This window comes from Crocuta crocuta, unplaced genomic scaffold (assembly GCF_008692635.1).
Source record: "Crocuta crocuta isolate KB4526 unplaced genomic scaffold, BGI_CrCroc_1.0 scaffold113, whole genome shotgun sequence".
Lineage (NCBI taxonomy): Eukaryota > Metazoa > Chordata > Mammalia > Carnivora > Hyaenidae > Crocuta > Crocuta crocuta.
In genome coordinates this window covers 2,380,036-2,403,620 of record NW_027530368.1, presented here as the reverse complement: position 1 = coordinate 2,403,620, position 23,585 = coordinate 2,380,036, and the positions used below count along the sequence as shown (strand labels likewise).

The window sequence follows — 23,585 nt, the reverse complement described above, 5'->3', positions numbered from 1 at the left end:
CAGGCCACAGGCACTAGTGCACAATGAAAGGAAACCAGGCACCACTGCTACTGGGCCCTCTGCCCTAGGGAAAAAGCCAAGCTCAAGGGGAGGTGGGAGGATGCCAAGATGGAGGACAAAGGGGAAGCGGCAAACCCTGCGGGTTCATGCCTCACTAAACTCCGGGCTCTACCCCAAATCTGCCCTGGAGCCCCACTGCTCTCCCAGCACCATCCTCTGCATGGTGAAGGAAGCAGAAGCCTCCACAGCCCCTCCCTCCCCTTGTTCATTAGGACATCAGATCCTATAGCCACCTCTGCTGCTTTCCCTTCCCAATAAAGACCCTGCAAAGGTCCCCTGAAAGTTCCCTGTGCACACCAGTCCCCATGCTGCCTCCATCTCTCTGCTCGCCATGACCCCCCCCCCCCCCGGCATGGAGCACCCTCTCCACCTCCTACATCCAGCCCCATTGAGGTGCTGCTGCCGTTCACAGACCAGATCAAACTTCGGCACTCCTCCTAACTAAAAGGGTTGCTTCTCGGACCTCTTATAACTCAAAAGGCCTGAACCATTTCCCCCACTTATACATAATGCTGTCCTGGCAAAATCTCCCCTCTAAGTATTTAGTCTCAGGAAACACTCAGAGATGTTCCGAGGTGCGGTCAGACATAAATGCTGAGGATGGTCACCGCTGCATTATTTATAAAGGTGGGTGGTTAAGCAAATAATGGTCCACTCATATGATGGAACATTTAAAATGTTTTCAGACATTTATGACATGAAAATAGGCTTATGATTTTGTAGAATGCATACAAACAGGATAATTCCAACTTTAAAAAAAAAAATAAGGAGATGGGGGCATCTTGATGGCTCCATCAGATAAGGATCTGACTCTTGATTTCTACTCAGGTCATGAGCTCACAGTTCATGAAATAGAGCCCCGCGTCGGGCTCTGTGCTGACAGCGTGGAGCCTGTTTGGGATTGTCCCTCTCTCTCTGTCTCTCTCTCTCTGTCTCTCTCTCTCTCTGTCCTCTCCTACTCACGTGCTTTTTCTAAGTAAATAAATAAACTTTAAGAAGAAAAAAAATCAAGGAGATAAATAGAGCTGGTTAGACAGTAAGGGGAAACAGACAGAAAGACATCCCAACCCCGATCTATTCAAATGAGCCAGGGTTCCTTACAGAAGTGGCTGATTCCAGGGCTGGGGAAGGGAAGGAACAAGATGAACAGCTTATTGTGTCAGAAAGTAATGAAGTGCCAGCCCACAAAACAGTGGACATGTTAAAGGGACCAATGAGGGGCAGATGGCCATTGTGTGCCTCCAGATGTGATACCCTGAGAAGTATACAGCGTCATTCAAATAGTGTTCTGGAGGGACTGAATCTAATCATGAGGAAACATCGGACAAACAAGTTGAGAAGCATAATCAGCCTTGCTCATCAAAGATGTCAATGTCATAAAGACAAAGAAAGGCTCAAGACCTGGTCTACATGAAAGGACACTGAAGAGACAAGACAACTAAATGTTATATGTGATTCTGTACTGAATCACAGAAAGATGCTCTCAAGGACATTACTGAGAGAACTGACAAAATTGGCACAGGGATCATAGATTAATAAAAGTATTATATCCATCTTAAATTCTAAATGTAATAACTATAATTAAGGTTATTGCTAGACACTGGATGTCTGTGCCTCTCCCCTAATTCACATGTTAACCTAACACCCAATGGGATGGTATTTTGAGGTGGGGCCTTTTGACATGAATGACATTAGTGCTCTTATAAAAAAAGATTCCTTGGCTCAGTCAGTTAAGCGTCAGACTTCTACTCAGGTCATGATCTCACAGTTTGTGGGTTCAAGCCTCGCATCGGGCTCTGTGCTGACAGCTCGGAGCCTGGAGCCTGTTTCAGATTCTGTGTCTCCCTCTCTCTCTCTGCTCCTCCCCTTCTTATTCTCTCTCTCTCTCTCTCAAAAATAAATAAACATTAAAACAAGTTTTAAAAAATAAAAGAGACCCCAAGGGGGCCCCTACCCCTCTGCCATGGAAGAACACCAGGGCTCAAGCTGTCACCAGATGACAAATCTGCCAGTGCCTTGAGGTGAGACTTCCAGCCTCCAGAACTGTGAGGCACTAATTTCTGATGTTTATAAGCCACTCAGTCTATGGTATTTTTCTTACAGCAGGCTGAATGGACTAAGACAGAAATGTAAGAGACTGTCCTCATTTTTATGATACATAAAGTAGTAGCGAGATAAATGAATATAAGCTACTCTCAAATGGCTGAGAAACAATAACGTGTAAATAGAGAGGGTGGCAATACAATCTGCAAATGGAGACACTTTTATTTTCTTCACAGACTGAAAATGTCCTTGGTGATGCCATGTATATTTGCTGTGCTTCCAGACTTTATGATCACCTGTAGATAAAAAGAATAATAAAGGAAGTATGGCAAACTGTTAAAAACTGGTGGATCTAGGCAAAGGGTATAGGAAAGTTCTTTTGTTTTTAATGTTTATTTATTTTTGAGAGGAAAGAGAGTCAGAGCATGAGAAGCAGAGGGGCAGAAACAGAGGGCAACACAGAATTCGAAGCAGGTTCCAGGCTCTGAGCTGTCAGCACAGAGCCCGACGTGGGGCTCAAACCCGCAAACTGTGAGATCATGACCTGAGCCAAAGTCAGAAGCTCAACTGACTGAGCCACCCAGGTGCCCCTGAAAGTTCTATATTCTTAATGCAACCTTTCTGTAAGGCAAACTATTTCAAAATAAAAACTAAAAAATTATTTTGTTTTAAGTTAGATGAAAATATATTAAAACGTTAACAGAGATTGACTCAGGTAATAGGAAGATGGATGGTTTTTATTTCTTTTTAAAATGAAAAAAATGATCAGTACTATGTATAATATATGAAAGTAATATTCTATTTTTAAAATATATATTTAATTTAGGGGCGCCTGGGTGGTTCAGTTGGTTAAGCATCTGACTCTCGGTTTTGGCTCAGGCCACCATCTCTTGGTTTCATGAGTTCGAGCTCTGAATCTGTGCTGGCAATTCAGAGCCTGCTTGGGATTCTCTCTCTCTCTCTCTCTCTCTCTCTCTTTCTGCTTCTCCTCCATTCATGCTGTTTCTGTAGCTCTCAAAATAAATAAACTTAAAAAATAAAAACATATATTTAATTTAAAATACTATCTAATATATTACTTGATTATAAGCTCCTGAAGGAGGTGGGCTGTTGGCTGTTCTTTCCACGTCCTCATCCTCCTTGGCTCCTGGTCTCCTGATTCACACCTAGAAGGGGCTCCAGCAACACACACCTGTCACAAGAATGAATGAGTGGGCAGGTGAGCAGTCTACAGCCTGGAGGATGCCTGGAGGGGATGGAGCCCAGGCAGGGCTCTGAAGGGAGAGTAGGACCTGAAAGGGACAACTGTATAGCACTTGGTGGCCCAAGGAAGGAGGAGGAGCAGCAGGGGCAGAGGTGAGAGCCTGGAAGAATAGCCAGAGTGAAGCAACCCCTTGACGATGGTCCAGTGGAGACTTCTAGCTTCTGACTGCCCTGTGGTCTGGCACTGTCTTCATCCTGTCCTAACCCTGCTGGCCCCCTGTGTCACTCTCCACCACTGCCACTAAGAGAGAGTCCCAGGAAAAACATTTTGCTCCACAGATATGTACACCCTCTTCCGAGCTGGGCGCAGGGATCGCCACAGTGAGTAAGCACTCAAGGAGCCGAGTCCATCAAAAAACACAAGTAAACAAATGAATACAAAATACTGTGACCAGAGCTTAAATGAAGCATTATAAAGTACAGTGGGCACACAGATGATTTCTTCCTCGTGAGCAAGGAGGTTTCCCAGAGGCTCTGGGATGGGTGGATGGACGACCTTACCAAGCAAAGAAGGGTATCGGCAAGGGCTCTGACGCACAAAGGCCAGAGTCAGAAACTGCACCACTGTCACTCAAAGGAGGGATTGAAGTGTGATAAAAGACATTTCAGAAAAAAGAGGGCAAGGCCAAGAACAGATAGGGTTTGACTGGAATGCTCTGATAGATAATCACTGTAGGGGAACCTGGGTGGCTCAGTCGGTTGAGCATTCGACTCTTGGTTTCAGCTCAGGTCTGATCTCATGGTTGTGGGATCAAACTCCAAATTGGGCTGGCAACATGGAGACTGCTTGGGATTCTCTCTCGCGCTCTCTCTCTGCTCTCTGCCCTTCTCCTGTGTGTTCTCTCTTGTTCTCTCTCTCTCTTTCTTTCAAAATAAATAAAATTAAATTTGAAAAAATAATCACTTTAGTTACCTGGGGAATATATTTACTCGATCTATATACATCAAATACCTACTATGTGCAAATAGCTCAGCTGAGAAGTGCAAGGCAAACAGACATAAAGATCCATCCCAAGCCCTAAACAATCTTATCACCTAGTAGAAAATTTTAAAAATTAAAAGAGAAGCAACTACCAGACTTGTGGTTTTATTCATTCATTCACCAAATAGCTACTCAGGACCTACTATGCACCCAGCACTGTGCCGGGTCCTGGGATAGAACAAGGGACTGACTGACTGGCAGAACAGAACATGGAGGAAGAACACAATATGGATAATGCCTTGATTTCTAGTTAGATACTAGTGCTTACTAACCAGGACAAAGAAAACAAGAAGCATACGGACCTTAGTGGAAGGGAAGATAAAAGTTCTGTATTGGTCATGAGAGTTTGAAATACTTAAAGGGTCTCCCAGATGTAGCATTTCAATAAATACTGCAAATATAGGCCTAAGATTCAAGAAAGGGGTTGTGAGTTATAAATGCTAGGCACGGGTGTTAATGTACTAATCCAGTCAGCCTATGACCCCCAGGGACAAACATGCAGTCTGACAAAGTCACGTCTACTGACTCACTGCGATGATGGAGGCCACACAGCAGAGAAACGATGAGGCACGTCAGCAAACAAAGGCAGAAATGGAGTTAGTACAGAATTCTGGGGAAAGGTAGAGAAAACTTTAAATGACGTGGTGCTTCAATAAGCTCAAAGCAAAGCACAGCTATGAGATAAGGGGTCCATCTAGGTCTAGACTGAGAAATGGGCACAGGATCTTATTTCCTTAGAAACTGTAAAATTAAGATGAATGTGGAATGTTACGTCCAGAAACTGCTGCACTTGGGTTAGTTCCATGAGTCAAAGTGACTTAGACCCACCTATCAATAGGTGGATATTTCATTCCTACTGATACAATTTTAAACAACAAAGTTTCTGGGAATCTATGATCTTGGAGAATGTGATTTCTCAGTGAATATGGAACAGCAGTTACTCAAAGACGTAAGTCATTTGGAAACTTTGTAGCTGCCACAAGTCCTTGTGAGAAACACATTCTCTGTAGAGAGGGGGCGTATATGTCTGTCCTCCCAGACTGAAAAATGGCAACAAAGGTTTTACTTTCTCAGTCTGAGTTACTTTTTATTTTCTCAAATGTTTTAGGGGTGCCTGGGTGGCTCAGTTGGTTAAGCGTCTGACTTCAGCTCAGGTCAGATCTCATGGTTTGTGGGTTCAAGCCCGCATCAGGCTCTGTGCTGACAGCCTGGAGCCTGTTTCAGATTCTGTCTTCCTCTCTCTCTGCCCCTCCCCCACTCGTGCTCTATCTCTCTCTCTCAAAAATAAATAAACTATAAAAAATTTTAAAAAAAGTTTTAAACGTATGGCCTTCCTCTCCCCTCCGAAATTCAGCCCCCATCTTTACCCAATCAATCATGGATGTTTTTCCTTTCCTTTTTCTTTAGTGGAAGAATGAGTCAGCCCAGTGATTCCTTCTCTTTCCCTTCCCAGCAAAGGTGAGTCATCTCACTCTCAGCAGGGCCTGCGGCACAGACCACAGACGGTCTCACCTCTACACCTCCTGGGAGAGGGGGCTAGGGTGCAGCAGCTGAAGGTCCTGGCCTGAAGGAAACTGACAGCCCTTCTATACCCAGACCTCTAAGTCAGGGCTCTTCCAGATCAGGAATAAAATATGCACCAAAACTATAGCCCAATGGCAAAAAGCCTGAGCCAGCTCAGCAGTCCTCAGGCAGGCTGCACAATCAAACGCCTGGGTATCCCCAAACAAGGTCTTCCACTCAGGGATTCAAATGCTATTATTGGCTAGGGTGGGCTCCAGGCTTTGGTATCCATTTAAAACCCTGCCCAGGGGTGGTTCAAAGGTGCAGCAGCGATTGAGAGCCACTGGACTAGAAGGTGTTGACGTTGTCCACAGCACAAACCAGCTCCAAGACCAGCCTTGGAAACAGTCACTCTCCAGCCTAGAGGATGTAAATGATTAAAACATAACCACCTGCAAGGCATTTTCATCCCGGAAATTGAGTTCAGGCAAACTCTGTAAGAAATCTCCCTACTGCCTTCCAACTCTCGGCCCACTCACAGCTTTCTTCCTAGATGTGAAGAGTGCACTTTCCTGTCCAGCCAGCTCCTCCTTCCCTGAGGGAGCCTCGTGCAACCCATCTGCTCTGCTGCCTCAGTTGATTTCTGGATTTCCCATGCACAAACACAGCACACTCACACCCCCAGTCAGCTAGGTGAATGACTCAGGCAAAGGAAGAGTAAAAAGGAACTTTAAAAACAAAACACAACTTATTTCTGTGTAGACTGAAACACAAATGGGAAGAAGCACATCTGTTAGCTCCCTGCCCTAGAACCTGACTTGCCAAAATGGTGTCTGGGCCCGAAGAAGAGAAAAAAAAGCAAGTTCAGAAAAGGAAATGGGCAGAAAAGAAGGAGGAAAGAGAGCACAGTCAGGCCACAGAGCTTTCCCAGGTGCTGTCCTATTATCTTTCTCCCCTTCACTAGGCAATATGGGGCAGTGGTTAAAGCATGGAGTTCAAGTTTATAGCAACAACAGGGGACAGAAAAACATGTTAAGTAATACCACAGATCTGCCATCAGTCATATGCAGAATGAGGGACTCGACAAGACAAACAATCCAGTTTCTTCAACAAATAGGAAAAAAAAAACAAGTGAAGGAGAACCAATAGATTAGAAGAGGCTTATCAGTCAAATATAATGTGTGGGCTTTTGGGTTGCTGACTCAAACAAAACAGTTATTTAAAAAAAGATGTGATTGGGGCGTCCGACTTTCGCTTAGGTCATGATCTCATGGTTCATGGGTTCGAGCCCCGCGTCGGGCTCTGTGCTGACTGCCAGCTCAGAGCCTGGAGCCTGTTTCAGAGTCTGTGTCTCCCTCTCTCTCTGACCCTCCCCTGCTCACGCTGTCTCTCTCTCCTAGAAATAAAAAAAAATTTAATTAAGAAAATAAAATAAATAAAATAAAAATAAACAAATAAAAATAAAAAATGATGTGATAATCACGGAAATGTGAGTAGTACAATGTTGTGTCCCCCCCAAAGTCAGATGTCGAATCTTAACCTCCAGTGTGAGGTTAAGTTTGGTATTAGGTGGTGGGGCCTTTGGGAGATACTGAGGAAATGAAGGCATGAATGGATTAGTGCCCTTATAAAAGAGATCCCAGAAAGATCTTTCTACCCTTGTATCATGCAATGCTATAACTACAAGGTGCTACCTATGAACTACAAAACAGGCTTTTGTCAGAGTTTGCCAGTACCTTGATCTTGAACTCACAGCTTCCAGAATAGTGAAAAGTAAATTTCTATTGTTTGTATGCTACCTGATCTATGGTATTTTCTTATAAAAGCCCAGACTAAGACAAATAGTAACTGGTCTGAAAATATTAAGAAATAATTATTTGAGGTGTGTTAATGGTATTGTAGTTATGTTAAAAACCCTCTGATACCATGTGAGAAAGAAGGCACTTCACCTCTGTGATATTCTTCCTCCAAAATGCATAACTCCAGTCTAGCCATGAGAGACACCAGACAAATCCAAATTGAGAGATATTCTACAATATACCTGATCAGTACTCCTCAAAACTGCCAAGGTCATCAAAAACAAGGGAAGTCTGAGAAGCTCTCATAGACCAGAGCTAAGGAGCCATGAAAAGGAAATGTAATGTGGGGTCCTGGATGGGATCCTGGAACAGAAACTGGAATATTAGTGTAAAAAAATAGCGAGATCCAATAAAGTCTGGGAGTAGAGTAACTAGTAATGTTCTGGAGAAACTTAACAGAGGACCCCGGGGGAGGGGAAGGGGAAAAAAATAGTTAAGGAGAGGGAGGGAGGCAAACCATAAGAGACTCTTAAATACTGAGAACAAACTGAGGGCTGATGGGGGTGGAGAAGAGGGGGAAATGGGTGATGGGCAGGGGGGAGGGCACTTGTTGGGATGAGCATTGGATGTTATATGGAAACCAACTTGACAATAAACTATAAAAAAAATTAACCATATAATTTGCCTTAGGTATAGCAAACAGGTCTCTAGCACATGTAAGAAAGAGTAGAGCTTTGTGTTTGAAAGGAAATCATTCAGGGGCGCCTTGGTGGCTCAGTTGGTTAAGCATTTGACCTCTGCTCAGGTCACGATCTCACAGTTCATGAGCCCCACATCAGCTCCGTGCTGACAGCTCAGAGCCTGGAGCCTGCTTCAGATTCTGTGTCTCCCTCTCTCTCTGCCCCTTCCCCACTCATACACGAGCATGCTCTCTCTCTCAAAAATAAACAAACATCAAAAAATTTTTAAAAATAAAGGAAATCACTCTAAACTGAAGACAAATAAAAAAATAGTAATGTTCCAACATTGGTTTCTCAGTTTTGACAACTGTGCCATGGTCAGTGTCAACTGTACCATGAGATGATAACATTAGGGGAAACGAGGTGAGGGTTATACCGGAATTCTATTCTTTTTGACTTCCATAAATCTAAAATTATTCTGAAGAAATTGGTGCAGCCACTCTGGAAAACACTATGGAGGTTCCTCAAAAAATTAAAAATAGAACTACCCTATGACCCAGCAATTGCACTACTAGGTATTCATCCAAGGGATACAGGTGTGCTGTTTCAAAGGGGCACATGCACCCCAATGTTTATAGCAGCACTATCGACAATAGCCAAAGTACGGAAAGAGCCCAAACATCCATCAACAGATGAATGGATAAAGTAGATGTGGTATACACACACACACACACACACACACACACACACATGCGCACACAATGGAGTATTACTTGGCAATCAAAAAGAATGAATCTTACCATTTGTAACTACATGGATATGAAACTAGAGGATATTATGCTAAGCAAAATTAGTCAGTCAGAGAAAGACAAATATCACATGACTTCACTCATATGAGGACTTTAGGATACAAAACAGATGGACATAAGGGAACGGAAGCAAAAATAATATAAAAACAGGGAGGGGAGCAAAACATAAGAGACTTAAATACAGAGAGCAAACAGAGGGTTGTTGGAGGGGTTGAGGGAGGGGGGATGGGCTAAATGGGTGAGTGGCATTAAGGAATCTACTCCAGAAATCATTGTTTCATTGTCTGCTATCTAACTTGGATGTAAGNTGAGCCACCCAGGTGCCCCATAACTTGGATGTAAATTTAAAAATTAATTAATTAACTGATTAATTTAAAGAAAGAAAGAAAGAAAGAAAGAAAACTTATTGGTTGGGATTGGGGGTATATACATGAAATGAGGCTAGCCTCACAGTGGCGATTGTTGAAGCTCAGTGATGGGTGGACCATTCTTTGATGACTATCTCCACTTTTGAAAGTCTGAAAACCTTAATATAAAGGTTGACAATAAGAAGTACCTGGGTGGCTCAGTTGCTTAAGGGTCCAACTTTGGCTCAGGTCATGATCTCACAGTTTGTGGGTTTGAGCCCTCACATTGGGCTATGTCCTGACAGCTCAGAACTTGGAACTTGCTTCGGATCCTCTGTCTCCCTCTCTCTCTGCCCTTCCCCTACTCTCTCTTTCAAAAATAAATAAACATTTTTTTTAAGTTGACAATAAACCAACAAACAAGGACTCTGGAGCCAGACTGACTAGGAAGTGAGTTCATCTGTGTGTGTGCGGCAGCTTCCTCACGTACCTGCCTCACAGAGTTGTCACGAACATTAAATAAGCCAATATGCCGAAAGGTTGGAACAATGCTTGGCTATTATCATCATCTTATGGGAAGAAAGATGGCCACAGACCAAAGCCCACAAGGCACGTCATGTCTCTCCACCCTCTGACATTGCTCAGTGTCCCTTATCCCCCAGCCCTCTTGCACAGAGAACCTTGAAGGATGGAGGAAAGCAAGGTCCTGAAGTGACTCTGGGGAGTGAGAAGAGAACTGTCTGTACCCAGTCTTGCAGAAAGCGATGAGACTAGTTGGGGACGGAGGGTGGTGTCCCTGGCGTGGGCTCTGGATGATGAACCACTCAGGGTTCAAGTGGCTGCAAGCAGCCAGTGTGGTAGGAGGGAGGGTTTGAGGGGGAGGGGGAGGGTCTGATTTCAGGAAGAAGTCAGCATGGGTGGGCCATGTGGGCCTTTGGGGCCTCTTCTAAAGGGAGGTGATTATCTCAGAAGCAGGGGAAGCCACTGGAGAGTGGTTAAGTGTGTGGCGGGGGAGTGGAGGGAGTCACCTGATCAGACCTGCACTGTTGAGACTGCTAAGTGGAAGAAGGTTGGGATTGGAAGGGAGCCAGAGTAGAAGCAGGGAGACCTGTTAGGCTTCCACAGGCTCGGAGATAGATAATGGCGGCTTGATCCAGGATTCCAGCAGGGGAAACCGGTGAATTTGAGAGCTGTTTCGAGAGATGAGAACACTGGGCCTCTGGTTGTATTTAGAGGGTGAGGAGAGGAAGGGAAGTGTACAGGGGGACTCGCAGGTCTCTTGGGTGGCAACTGGGTGGCAGATTGGGCTGTGGTGTGTCAGGAGCAGGAGGGGGCAGGGGAGCGGTGAGAAGTTCCTTCACATGAGCAATCACTTGCACTATGCTTTCTGCAAGTCACTATGCTGGAGGAAGGGCGCTTCCAAAGCAAATACAACAAACACTTTTATTGCCCTCAAGAGCGGTGCCAAAAAGAGATATGGCAATGACTGGAGTAATCTCAAATGTGTATATATGGCTCCAGCGGTGATCACAGCAAAGGGCTCAGTCATTAAGGCCACTGGGAAGTTCTCAATAACTGTGTGTTGTGTGACTGAATGTCCCAGAACAGGTACCCGGAAAAGACAACCCACAAATCTTTATTCAGCACATCACCATGTGTCTAGCCCCACCTCGGGGTAAGACAGAGACAAGGGAGGGGAAGACCAGCCCCTTCTCTCAAAACATGCACACAAGGGGTGAGGAGAACAAGTTAGTATTAGAGGAACACAGGACAGACTGTCACTAAAGGCTAACTTAAGAAGATCCCACTTGGGGTGGCCAAAGGGGAGGGTCAGGGAAGAGTCAGTGACTTGGTCCCCTGGTCAGGGATAATATCATATGGAAGAAGAGAGGAAGTGTTTCCAGAGCAGGAGGCCTGGCTGATCCTTAAAGAGTGAGTAGAATGTGTATGGAGGGCTAGGAAAGGGGGACAGCCAATGAATGGTCACTCAGGTGCAGGGAGAGGCACCCCTGACAGTCTCACCCTAGGCAGCACCCTGCACTGGCCAGGAAGATGCCAGTCTTGTTCTGACACCTACATGCTGAGATGGCTTTTTTTTTTTTAAGGAATTAAAGTCCTGTTTTAAAACAGTGAGGACATTTTTTTCGGAAGGCTCAGGGGCTTAATTCCTTAATTATCAGTGAAGCTCGGTGCACCACTTTGCTGGAAGCAGTCCCTCTCCCACACAACCACGACCACCAAAAAGCAAAACAAAAAACCCCGCAAACACACACACACAAACCCACCACCTCACCGACCTTGTACAATTTCCTTTCTTCCTGCAAACTTCTTTCTGTCCGCCTCCGCTGCCCCCCACCCAAGGCAAACCCAGTTCACTTCAGTCGAGCCTCTTTGCCCTTTTCCTAAGAAAGTCCACTTCCTCCGCGCTGGAGGCAGTGGAGGACCGAGGGTCTGAGGCGGCCCGCAGCGTGGGAACGGCCCCTCCAAGCGTTCAGCCCTGGTCGCACGTCCAGGCTGTCGGTTCGAGCCTCATCTCCGTAGCAGAGGACGAGTTAGTGACGCCCTGTCGGGGGTCCCCAGGTATTAAAGGGCCACTGTCACCGTGCTCCAAAGAGCCCGATCGCGTCCAAAGAGCCGAACGCTCGGCGGCGCCAAGGCCCGGGTGCCGGAGACCCTCCTCGGAGGTCGCACCGGGGGAGGGAGCTGAAGCGGGCTCCCGGGAACGCGGACTCTTCCGACAGCCCGCGGCCCCAGGGGATGACACAGCGTTTCCTCCGCACCCCGGCTCTCCCTGCACGTCCTCGTTCCATCCCCGGCAGGGCACCATCCGGCCGACTCGCATCAGCAAATTCCCCGTTGGAGGGGAAAGGTGTCGCCAGGTCGCGGGGACCCCCCCCCTCGGCCCGTGGCCCTAAATCATCGCACACAGCGACCTGGTTGGGGTCAAGGGCTGGGAGTGTGACCGCGGGGTCGGACACAGCCCAGGGGCTCCGCCAGCAGCTCGGAAAGAATGTCAGTCCCCACCCAGGGAAAGTTAGAAGGCATCTCCGCCACGCCAACTTGTCATCCAGAACCGGACTCGAACTTTCCGCCGGGAGTGGCTGGCTGCACAGTCCAAAGCGACCCTGCAGAAGCCGCTCGGACCCGGGGCGCCAGGTTCCCCGGCCGCGACCATCAGTGGCCAATCACAGAGCGCCTCGGGCGGGAAAGGCTGGAGGGCGCGGGCAACAGAGGAGTGATGGCACCGGCGGCCAATAGGAAGCTGAAATGGGAGTCCTCGCCCACCCTGCTCGCCAATGGGAAAGGGATGGCTGTGGCCGAGGTCCCCGAGGCAGTAGCTGCAAGGTTCCCCGGTGGCTGCAGGTCTGAGGACCCTAGGACTAAAAGGAGATTTTGAAGAGGAGTTTGCGCACCCTCCCTGTGCCACCCGCCGACCTTCAGACCATAGCTCGGTCCTCACCTGCTGGAAGCGAGGTTTGCCCAGCTGGAAAGGAGGTGCATCGGTCGAGGTGTTAGCGGCACTAGCCGCCGCCGCCGATGCTGTAGTCGCTGTATCCGCCATGGCCACTGACGCCTGCAATCTCCGGCCCTTTTAAAATGTCCCTCCTCGGCCCCCGCCACAGCTGCTTCTCCCGATTGGCCATAAGCAACCGCAGCGAGCCGGGGGCGCAAGGGATTGTGGGGAGTGTAGTTTTTCTAGTCACAGCGCTTGACAACCCTAGACTGCGGAGAGAGTTGTGCTGATTCAAACCCGGTCTCGGTTCCTGCCGCCAGTTCTGCAGGGCTCGGCAGTATGGGAAGAGCGTGCGTGTACGACTCTACGGTCCCGATAGGGGGCCACAGGGCTATCCCTCGCTGGTATCCTGCCCCTAGAAGTTTCAGTGGCTGCGGAGGGTGTCGCTCCCGGAGCTCTCGCCCAAAAGAGCCCTAGTCAAGCGGCTCCGACCCGGCACCAGATGGACGAAGGCTCCGGGTTAATCTCGAAAGGCTTTCTGCAAGGACTTGCACTGCGGGGCCCTAATGCAGTTTCTTCTGCCGACACCCTGCCCCTCCCCTTGTGCTCTCCAGCCATCCTGATACTGAGTACGGGGAACATGCTGGCGGGCTCCCCGCCCCTGACGCTTGTACATTCTGAACCCAAAAAACTCTTTATCTTTGCCTGACTCTGACTCTCCTGACCTCAGCCTAAACATTGCATTTCCCGATCCATCACCCTACATTCCCAAAATCCGCTATGCTCCTATAGTATCCAGCACTTCTTCCTTGCAGCCTTCGCACTTTTAATTATTTATGGCTTTGCCCATGTGCTTCCTACTGTGAGGTCCATGAGACAGGATGTATGACCTTTTGATTCACTGCGAAGTCCTCAGTGCCAGGCTTGGGAGGACTCCCAATAGGGACTCGAATATGCATTGACCGTGTGAGTTAAACAGTAGGAGCTTCAGAGCCCTGGCAGCTTCCACTTCCTTTGTCCAACTAAGAAGATCCCTCCTCAGTTCAATTCCCAGGCAAGAAGCGAAGTGGGAGTGGGGAGTGGGGTTCAGTAATGTTTATTAAGCACTACAAGGACTTTAGGTAAGAAAGTGCTGCATATCATAGAGCAAGACACCAGCAAGGATAATAAACACACTTGTGCAGAACAGAGTAGAAGGTTCTCAGATGAATCATCTGGTCAGTGAGCCAGGCTGGGAGGATGAAAAGGAAGCTACCCAAGAGGGCAGTAGAAATAGTTTTGATCCTAGGGAATCCCACTTTGGGTCTCCTTAGTCTCAAGGTGAGGTGCAGTATTGGCTTATGCCTACTCATGTCTTTCTGGACAATGCATGATCTGTAGCAGCCAGTTCCTCACCCACCTCACCCACCAACAAAAACCACAAGAAACAGATGATTCCTAAAGCTGGAGAGACAGTCTAGCTAGCTATGAAGAACCGTTTGTATCTTGGATTTGTATCTTTCCCTACTAGACTGTGTGGTTTCACATTTTACTCTCTGTATTCCCCCCACAGTGCTCAATAAATGTGGGTATCTCGGCAAAGAAAAGACTGAGTCCATGCCACTTGTCAACGCTGTGCTGCTGCCCCTGACATTAAGACAGGGGCAGTGGCATCCAAAAACCCCGTTACCCGCCTTTTCCCCCAGGGAGCCTCCTACATACATTTATCAAAACAGGAACACAATAGAGCCACCTGCAGTATATGAACTTTTTATTCTTCATAAAGTGCTCAAAACATGAAGAACAAGCTCTTTATAAACAGGAGTTACAACTAGGAAGACAAACAGCAAAGCAGAACTGTGCCTGCTCTCTGCCCACCCCACCTGCAACTCTCCAAGTCGTGACGAGGAGCAGAGACATCCAACAAGAACCTTGGACTTCAACTCAAAGCTCTTCTGAAGACATCCTTGCCCTGGGCATTTTGGAGACCCACAATCAAGGATGAGTGGAAGATCAGGGTCAGGGCTGATAATGGATAGAGCCCAGAAGAATACATAGTAGAGGAGTGCTCCCCTTCTCCCAGAAAAGATTCCTACCCAACCCCCACTGACCCCCAAAAAACATGACCCAAGATCTAGACACCTGGGGACATTTTCCTCAGCTTTGATGAGTGATCCTTAAGGTAGATAACATTACAGGGGCTTTCCCCCGATGTGTGGGGGCTCCTCTGCTTCATCCTAGCAGAAAACATCATCCACAGAGCACATGTCCTTCCAAGGCTGTCGAAGAGATCCCACAGGCTCTCTCCGGAAGAGGAGGTGATTCCAGACAAGCTCTCACCTCTCCACTAGGCCAAAAGTATCCTCCTTCAGCACCTCCTTACCCCAAAACTCTTGCTAAAGCAGGGCACCCCCAAGCCACTAAAGGTTCCCTGTGGATGCCAGGGGAAGCCTGCCATGGTTTTCGCAAGCAAACCGGGGCTGGGCCAAAAGATAGACACTTCATTTCAAAGTGCACTGCAGCCAAGCCAGGCAAGGCCATGGGGCAGAAGGGACAGGCTGGGAGAGCAGCTAGTGGATGGAGAGGAGAGTAATAAAGCCTTTTTCCTAAGTATAGGCAGAGTGGGGCCTCCCACTTCCAGAATATAGTTTTTAGCCTAGGACCCTCCTCAGTTGGGGTTGAGGGAGGAGAAGAAGGTGGCAGGAAAGTTAAAGGAGCAGTGGCAGCTTCACCAGACCCTTAACTGAAATGAATTCTGGGGGAGGGGCACAGCGTGCAGTGAGTCTCACCATCCTCCTTTCCCATTTCCAGGGCTCTGACAGACCCAGCCCCATGTGCTCAGCAGGGAGGGACGGGGACACCAAACAGAGAGAGAGGTCTACATCCAGAGGCTCTTGACCCCACCCACAAAAGGCACATTTTAATTGGTTTCCAAAAGTTCAAACCCTGCTGCAGCACAGAGTTTTGGCATCTGGACAGGCAACAAAAACAAAGATGGAGGCTTGATCCCCAAACATAAGCAGCCCAAAGCCCTGAGGCCTGGAGGGGCCGACAGCTTGGAGGTAGGTGAGGAGGTGCTCTCCCCACACTTGCCCCAGCTCTCCATACATTCACACGTGACACTCAATGGGAAGATCAGAGAGGGGGGGCGGGGGGGCTGGAGAACACACATCATCCCCATCCATCCATGTGGCACTCATTCTGCAAACAGCTGGAAACACACAAAAATCAGGACACAGCAGAGATGAGACCAGACCATACAGGCTCCTTGCTCTCAAGGGAACAGACATGAGGCTCCAGTTGCCCATGACTCCAAAATGGGCAGCTTGGTTCCTGCCACAGCCCCGGTAATGCTAGGAGCTCTCCAGGGGTTGAAGACAGATGAGGAGGACAAGGGTTTAGCTTCGGATGAAATGACTGATCATTGTTGTAGGGTAATAAAGTATGTCCCAGATGCCACATCAAATTGCAGCTTACCCCTACTCCGACTTGAGGACTAAATTCTTTGTTCCAGTTCCCTGGAGCCCCCAAAACTAAGGGATATGAAAATAGGCAGGTGGGAAAGACTGAGGGCTCCCCCAAACACACAAGTTGTACACGGAACCTGATGCCTCCAATGGGAGTCCAAAGGGTCCCCCTTCCAGCAGCCCCCACGGAGGCAGAAGGGAGGAGGAGCAAGGAGCGACAACGGAGGACAGACAGCAGCCTGCCCAGGTGAGAGTGAGTTCAGCGGGAGGGAGGGCGGTGCAAGCCCTGTTTGGGCAGTGGGTCCACGCAGACCCTCCCGGGGGCAGGGGTGAGGAGGGCTACTTGGGGGGGCCAGGGGGGATCTGCAGCAATGTGGGTGAGGTCTCCATGATCCGCACCAGCAGCCGGTCAATGTAGCTCTCCAGCTCCTGCACATGCTCCTCCCGCTGGCTCAGCTCGCGCTCCCGCTGCAAGAGCAGGCCGATGAGCTCGTCGTGGGTCAGGTGGTAGTACTTGGCCGACTGGTCCAGCACACCCGAGTCCTGAGACCAGGAATGAGCATGAGCAGGGCAGCCTCAGGCCTACCTGCCCGCCCACCCACCAACACCCGGGTTTCACCCCTACAGGCCCCTGGAGCGGCCTCTGTCTCCAATGCGAGAGACAGCCTAACTGGCTTCAGGGCTCTGGTGCAGGGACCAGGCCTACTCTTAGCTCCGCTCTGCCCAGCACCACCCTGCTCTTCCTCTCTCCACACCACCACGTCTGCTCTGACGCCCCCTGGCATCCTGCCGGGCCTCACCTTCAGCCGCTTGGCGTCCACAGTCTGGCCAACGTGGGGGGCTGGAGCCACTGGCTGAATGCCACCAGATGTGACTGTCTTGAGCTTCTCCAGCCCACTGCTCAGAGCTGTGCTCAGACTGGAGCGGGGCTGCTTCCTGTCCGGGCTGCCCTCCACAGGGGCAGCACTGAGGGGCTTCACGGGGTGGGGGCTGCGGACACAGAGAGGAGACGCCTTATGAGGAGGGCGGGCAGCGCAACAAAAACATGGGGCCACCTTCTCTGCGGGCGAGCAGGTCTGCTGGACACAAACCACCACGTGGTGGCAGGTGCCCCTACACAGCCAGGGCCTCGGGTGGCTGCTCCCTTCATTTGTCAGCAACCCTCCCCTCTTCCTCCCTCACTGCCTGCAGCCTCTCCAGTTTATTCCCTCAGAAGACATGTCGCTTCCCAGGGACAGAAGAGGCCGGCCCACAGCCNCCATACTGCCTCCTTTCTCTAGGGGACTGACCAACTCTCCCAGTTTCCCAATTTTCCCAGGACAGGGGATTCCCAAGGTGTAGGACTTTGGGTGCTCAAACCAGGAAAGGCCTGGGCAGACTAGAACACTTGGGTCCCCACCTCTCTCTACTGGTTGCTTCCCTTCAGCATTTACACAGGCCTGAGAAACCCTCCCTTGACTCAGTCCCCACCTCCCCATCCTCCTCCCCCAGCCCCAGAGCATGCACACTGCATTCTGTCTCTACAAATTCTTACCTTCTGTGACTCCTCAACCCATCAGAACGGGACGTTGGCCCCGCCAGACCATCACAAGTGTTCCTGCCGAGTCCACCAACCCCTCGGGTCTCAACTCCCTGACCTTTCTGTGGAGTTCACACCCGGACCACTCCTTCCTTCGGCCTGCTCTCCCTCATTTTTCCCCCAAGACCTCCAGCTGGTTTTCTGACCTCTAATGGTCTCCTCTCAGTCTTAACTGCTGGTCTGCCCTTGGATCTCTCCCCTCCCCACCATGGCTCCCACCACCCCTAATGTCCGGCTGCAGCCCAGACCTCACCCTGAGCTCTAGGCTCACATACAGTTGGAGGCTGGTTCGCTCCACACCGGGTCCAGTTCAGGCACGTCATACTCCCTTCCATGTGTGTCCTATCTGTTCTTTCCTGTGTCCCTCCCAGCAGTGAGTGGCTCCAGTCAGACACCTGCGAATCCCTCTGATTCCGCCCCCACTGCTCAGCTGCAGGGCGAACAGAAATCAAGCCCTGCTCCCTCTCATCTTCTCTCACCCCATCCCCTCCTCTCCAAGCCAGTGCGAGCTAAACTTCCTCCAGCTACAACTGCTAACTCAGCTCCTCCAAGGGAGTCTTGTCCACCTCCAAACACACCCGCGTGCTGCTACGGGACTGTGAACTAGCTCAGCCTCTCCAACGCTTAAACAGCCTTTACTGGTTCTCTATCAGATAAGAAAACACGATATACGATTGGGCCCTGCACTTTCCTCCTGGGTCCCTTCTTCCTCACACACTGCAGCAACCCAGGAAATGTGATCTTTCTCACCTGCAAGCTCTTTTAAAAGCTGTCCCTCTGCCTGCAACACTGGCTCTTCACCTGCTGGCCTACTAACTCCTCTTCATGTTTCAAAGCTATGCAAGGCCACTTCCCCTAGGAAACTTTCCTGATTCCCCCAAGCTGGCACAAGTGACCCTGCTCTGGGATCCCCCAACACCCTGTACCTGTGACAGGTATGCAAACTGCAAGCAGCAGGCCCTCAAATCAACTAACCTTTTCCCAGGGTTTGGACTATTCAGAAGTAGGAAGCAAACTGGCTTAGCCCAAAGCCCTGAGCTCCATTGGAGGAGGGAGTGCCCAGACCCAGAGAAGCCAACTCTGCTACTCAGGACAGGGCCATGGATTCAGTCTCAAAACCTGAGAAGAGTGGCAAAGAGGCCAGGGAGGGGCCAGAGAGCAGGGAAAACCAACCAAGAGTTTGCATTAGGGATAGGAGCTTAAAAGCTGCTCTAGTGCTACCTATGGGCTGTGCCTGGGGAGACAGGAATACCGGGGTGGCATAAAGAAACCCTGAACAGGTCCTGGGCTCTAAATCTGATTGCCCCCACACATCGGAGGGACCCTGGACCCCACAGCTCTCAAGGACTCCCATTTCCTCATTTGAGAAATGGGGATAGCTCTATTTGGCCCATCTACATCATGATGTAAGGAACATGCTGAGTTCTACAAGAAGCCAGCTCTGAAGGGAATACAGCTTCCTAAAGCTAGTGAGTATAATTAGAAGTGAGGCTGGAATACAGCAGGGCCAGCTAAGGACACCGTCATCAGAGCAAGGAAGCCGTGACCACCTCCTCTCCCCCACCTCTACTTTCACCACGGACCACTGGAACGGCACTCAAGGGTAGCCCAAACTCCTTGCCTCCCACTTTTGGCACATCAGCATGCGCCCCGTGGACCGGTGCTTCCTGCGTGCACTTCTGTCTTGCTCACTGGATTGGACACTCTCCAGGCGTGACTTTCATCTCTGTTTAGTGTCTGACACACAGTGGGTGCTCCATGAATTTGGAAAACTAAATGTATGAGCCAGTGGGCTGGGGGCTCTAGTCCAGGAGCCTGTCCTGCTCCTCAAGACCCTCACCCTGCTCTATTCAGCAGAAAATGCAGCCCCCTTTACTCCCCTACTTCACTCAGGGCTCCTAGAGCACTACACTTCGCTGCTCCCCATCAACCCCAAGTGACCTGGGTCTCCAGACCTCAGCTCTGGTCACCCTGCACCAGTCAACCTGGGGAGGTCACGGCCTCAGCAATCTTCCAAAACAGGTCAATGCCACGGTGACCACAATCACACAGGCATCCAGTGTCCACTCAGCACAGTCCCACCCCCTGAAAAGGCACAGATACAAACCAATGAGGCAACTAATGGGGCTACAGACCCTTTCTTCTGAGTGGGGGAGTGGGTGTTTGTGTTCTTCTGTCCTCTAAGCAGCTCTTGGGCTTTCTCTCCGACTGACCTCTATATCGGTCCCTCCTTGGCTCTCTGCCTCCCACAGCCTGTTCTCCTGGGCCTGCGGCAGAGGACGTGGCCCCCATATGACAAGCTTCTCTGCCCCCAATACCCAGCTCCCCTTGCAGCTGAGTGCCTGAACTCTCATCCCCCTTCCCCTGCCGGCCCACAGTGGATCTCCCCACTCCATTCTTCACCCCCTGGACCTCTGCTTGCCCAAGGATCCAAGGAGACAGCTTCAGAACAGGTGCCGCAGAAGGGCTCCTTTCTTCAAAGCCTCCCCTACCCTGCCTCAGGGTAAAGGAGCCCTTCATCTGCCCCTGGAAGGGCTGAGGCTGGAATGTGAACACGCTAGCCCCTGGGCTGCTGTGCCCCCCCTCCGCCCACCTCCTCTGGCAGAGTATTCTCAGGGTGGCAGCTCACCGCTCACCTGGCACTGGGCTGTGGCTCCTCAGCTGGTCGTGTCTCCAAGGGCAGAAGCACAAGCGGGGAGGCTGGGGTGGTTGCAGCGTGGTCCTCCCCAAGTGGGGCAGGGGAGCCCCCAGGGGAGGAGGCCGGCTCCCCAGGGGGTGAGGAGGAAGAAGTCAGGGGCCGAGCTCCAGGAAGAGGGGAGCATGGAGGGCTGGGCCCCCCATGGCGATGGCTGGCCCAGGGCGGGAGAGGGGGCGGTGGAAAAGCAGGCTCTGGGGGCGTGGGCAGCTCTTCTGGACCAGAGAGGATGGAAGATTCCCTGGACCCTGGAGGGGATGTGGACGGGAGACTGGGGGGGTCTTGGTTCCCCTGAGACAAAAAGGGGTTCGAGGCATCCTCCTCTGAGGCCCAGAGGTCAGTGTGCTGGGAGCCTCCTGGCAGGGGCCCAAGCTCCTCTCCCACTGGTCCTTGGCTCTGGGCCTCAGGACCCTCAGGACTCCCTCCTTTCTCTGGAGCCTCCCAGATCTGCTGACTCTGAGGAGCCAAGCTCTCTGAGTAATGGGGTGTGGGGCTAGAGGGCAGGGATAAGTAGGGCCCAGACACAGGAGGGCTGGCACCCTCCACTACATCTTCCAGGCCTGGCCCACCCAGCAGGGTTCCGGAAGAATGGCTGTCAGACTCCGACCCAGGTGCCTCGCCCTCCTCCTTGGCCTCCTGCAGACCAGCAGCCAGCATACTTGGAAGGTCGTCTTCTCCTCCTATCTCTGCCCCCCTGCTTCTCAGCCCCCCCACAGCAGCCACCACCTCCTGGTCCTCCTTCTCCTGGGAATCTGAGGCTGTGAAGAGGCGTGGCGGCTTGGGAGGTGGCCTGCTGGGCTGCAGTTCCTTGTCCAGCACCTTCTCAGTTTGGGGCTCGGGCTCGGGCTCAGGCTCAGGCTCCAGTGGGGGAGGCCCCTCACTCCCCTTGGGGCTCACAGCTTCTGGTGACTCTGGGTGCATCTCGGAAGGCGGCTGCTCATCAGACTCACCCCGCAGGACCGGTGAGGACATCTCAGCTGCAGGAGAAATGGTGACCACATCCCAAGGCCATGAATCTTCAGCTGTATTGAGCTCATGCAAACGCTGGCCTTCGCCTCGGGAGGCCTCCTCCCGGCCCTCGGGGGCATCGTCTGGGCCAGGCAGCCTTTCCCACACACTGATCACTTCTGGAGAGCTAAAGAGAGATGTCGCACTCTCTGCTGGACTCTGCCCTGCTTCCCCTGCTGGGGCTGGTGGCTCCCTGTCTGCTTCAGAGTCCGAGGCTCTCGGGTGCAGCTGGGCTGACGTAGAGGGCAGGCCGGCCCCTACTGACCCAAGGGGCCCCAGGTCAGCCGCGCTCACGCTCTGGCGGTCCAGTCCCAAGTCCAGAGGAACCCTGGGCTCCAGCCACACGCTGCTCCCACCTCTTCCTCCTCCCCCAGGGTCCCCCCGGGGCTCAGCTGCCTTCATTGTCATGGCCCCACAGCCTTGGTCTTGCAGCCCAGTCACCTCCAGCCCCACTCCTGCAGGGGCCAGGATCTTGCTCCTGGCCTCTGGACGCAGCCTGCTGGCAGCAAAGACGTTGAAGGTGTCGTCCCACTCAGGCGGGGCTTTCCCAGGGGAGGCCAGGGGGGTGGGGCTGGCCCTCGAGGCACTGGGGAGAGAGGGAGCAGGTGAAGGAGAGTTTAGTGCTATGTCGGCTATGAGTTCCTCGAAGAAAGGGTTGCTCTGCATGGAGGTGAGGAACGGGTTGGTGAGACCCAAGAATCCAGATGGGGTGGCTTCAGGGGCGGCGGAGGCGGCAGCAGCAGTGGCAGCAGCGGGGGAGGCGGCTGCAAAAAGGTTAGTGCTTAGCATGGGAGCAGCGGTGGGAGCAGGAGTGGGGGGGGCCGTAGCACAGGGGGAGCAGGGGAGGTGGTGAGGAAGAGCAGCTGGGTCAGGTTCTACCTGAGGAGACACGTCCAGGCTGTGGAGGGAGACAAAACCGTGAGCCTCCTGGTTAATGCCAAGACTGGAAACGCCCCTGCTGAAGACCACACGCCTGCCCCCCACCTGCCTTGGGCGAGGTACTACATGCCTGGTACCTGGGTTCAGGTATGTGGGCCGGGAGACAAAGGGAAGGCCCCAACAGGTGACATTATTAGGTGCTGCTCAAGGAGGAAGATGCTGGACAGCTCATTGAATCCTCACGCCAACCTCAGAAAGCAATAATCCCACTTTACAGCCAGGATCCCAGCCAAAAGTAAGTGTTCTTTAACTGGCCCACATGCTGAAGTGGCTACTCAACACCAGACTCATGTCTACAGAACCAATCAGAAAGTGCCCTATATCCCTTTAAGGACCGAGAGAGGAAAAAAATACCAGGTGCTTGGAGGGGATAAGGAGACCAGGGAAAGGCCAGGCCTCGAGATCTGAGATCCGGCTGGATCTATTAGATCCAGTGCTAATAGAACCTAGCAGGGCGCCTGGCACTCTGACTGCTGAAGCAGGTGTGTTCTGCTGACGCCTTGCAGAAACAGGAGGTAATGATGGCGCAGTCATCAGGCATGGTAAGATGGCAGTAAAAAGAACCCACCCCTCTCGTTTCTTGTGGGGGTTCCATAACCCGCCCAGATGGACAGCAAGACAGTGCTGAGGATGTCTGCTGTCAGGCATCCACATGGCCCAGCACCCTGCAGAGGGGGCCCGTCACCAAGGGCACCCACAGGCCAGCCTCGCGAGCAGCCCTGCTCAGGAGACAAAGGCCGGAAGGCGGCAGCAGCAGCAACTCTAGTGTCACCAGGGGCACCCCAGAGGGGGATTTGTTTGTGGGGCTTAGGACTCTGGGCCCAGGATTTGCCCTCTTTTGGTATCTTCACCATGTCCCCCACTTATACCCCCACACAGATAGGTCACTGGCTCCCCTGGGAAATCCATTCCATGGCAGTGAACCTCCACTCCCACAGACACTGGTGAACACTTGCTGGACCCCCACCACCAGAGTCC

The 23,585-nt window shown here is 51.2% G+C and overlaps 2 protein-coding genes across 7 annotated transcripts in view; both read right to left on the bottom strand.

The window, feature by feature from the left end:
- The window catches only part of SFXN5 (sideroflexin 5), a 114,051-nt gene extending 100,986 nt beyond the window's left edge, over window positions 1–13,065 (bottom strand). For all 4 annotated transcript variants that reach the window (XM_077766291.1, XM_077766294.1, XM_077766293.1 and 1 more), the window contains exon 1: window positions 12,947–13,065. In XM_077766291.1, the coding sequence (XP_077622417.1) occupies window positions 12,947–13,048 (102 nt within the window). In that variant the 5' untranslated portion in view covers window positions 13,049–13,065. The remainder of the gene's footprint in view (window positions 1–12,946) is intronic.
- A 1,610-nt stretch (window positions 13,066–14,675) lies between these two features.
- The window catches only part of RAB11FIP5 (RAB11 family interacting protein 5), a 37,096-nt gene continuing 28,186 nt past the window's right edge, over window positions 14,676–23,585 (bottom strand). The window contains exons 4-6 of one of the 3 annotated variants that reach the window (XM_077766288.1): window positions 20,602–22,566; window positions 17,187–17,376; window positions 14,676–16,929 (exon numbers count right to left, since the gene is read on the bottom strand). In XM_077766288.1, the coding sequence (XP_077622414.1) occupies window positions 16,726–16,929; window positions 17,187–17,376; window positions 20,602–22,566 (2,359 nt within the window). In that variant the 3' untranslated portion in view covers window positions 14,676–16,725. The remainder of the gene's footprint in view (window positions 16,930–17,186; window positions 17,377–20,601; window positions 22,567–23,585) is intronic. The other 2 variants (XM_077766289.1, XM_077766290.1) reach the window with 2 other exon arrangements.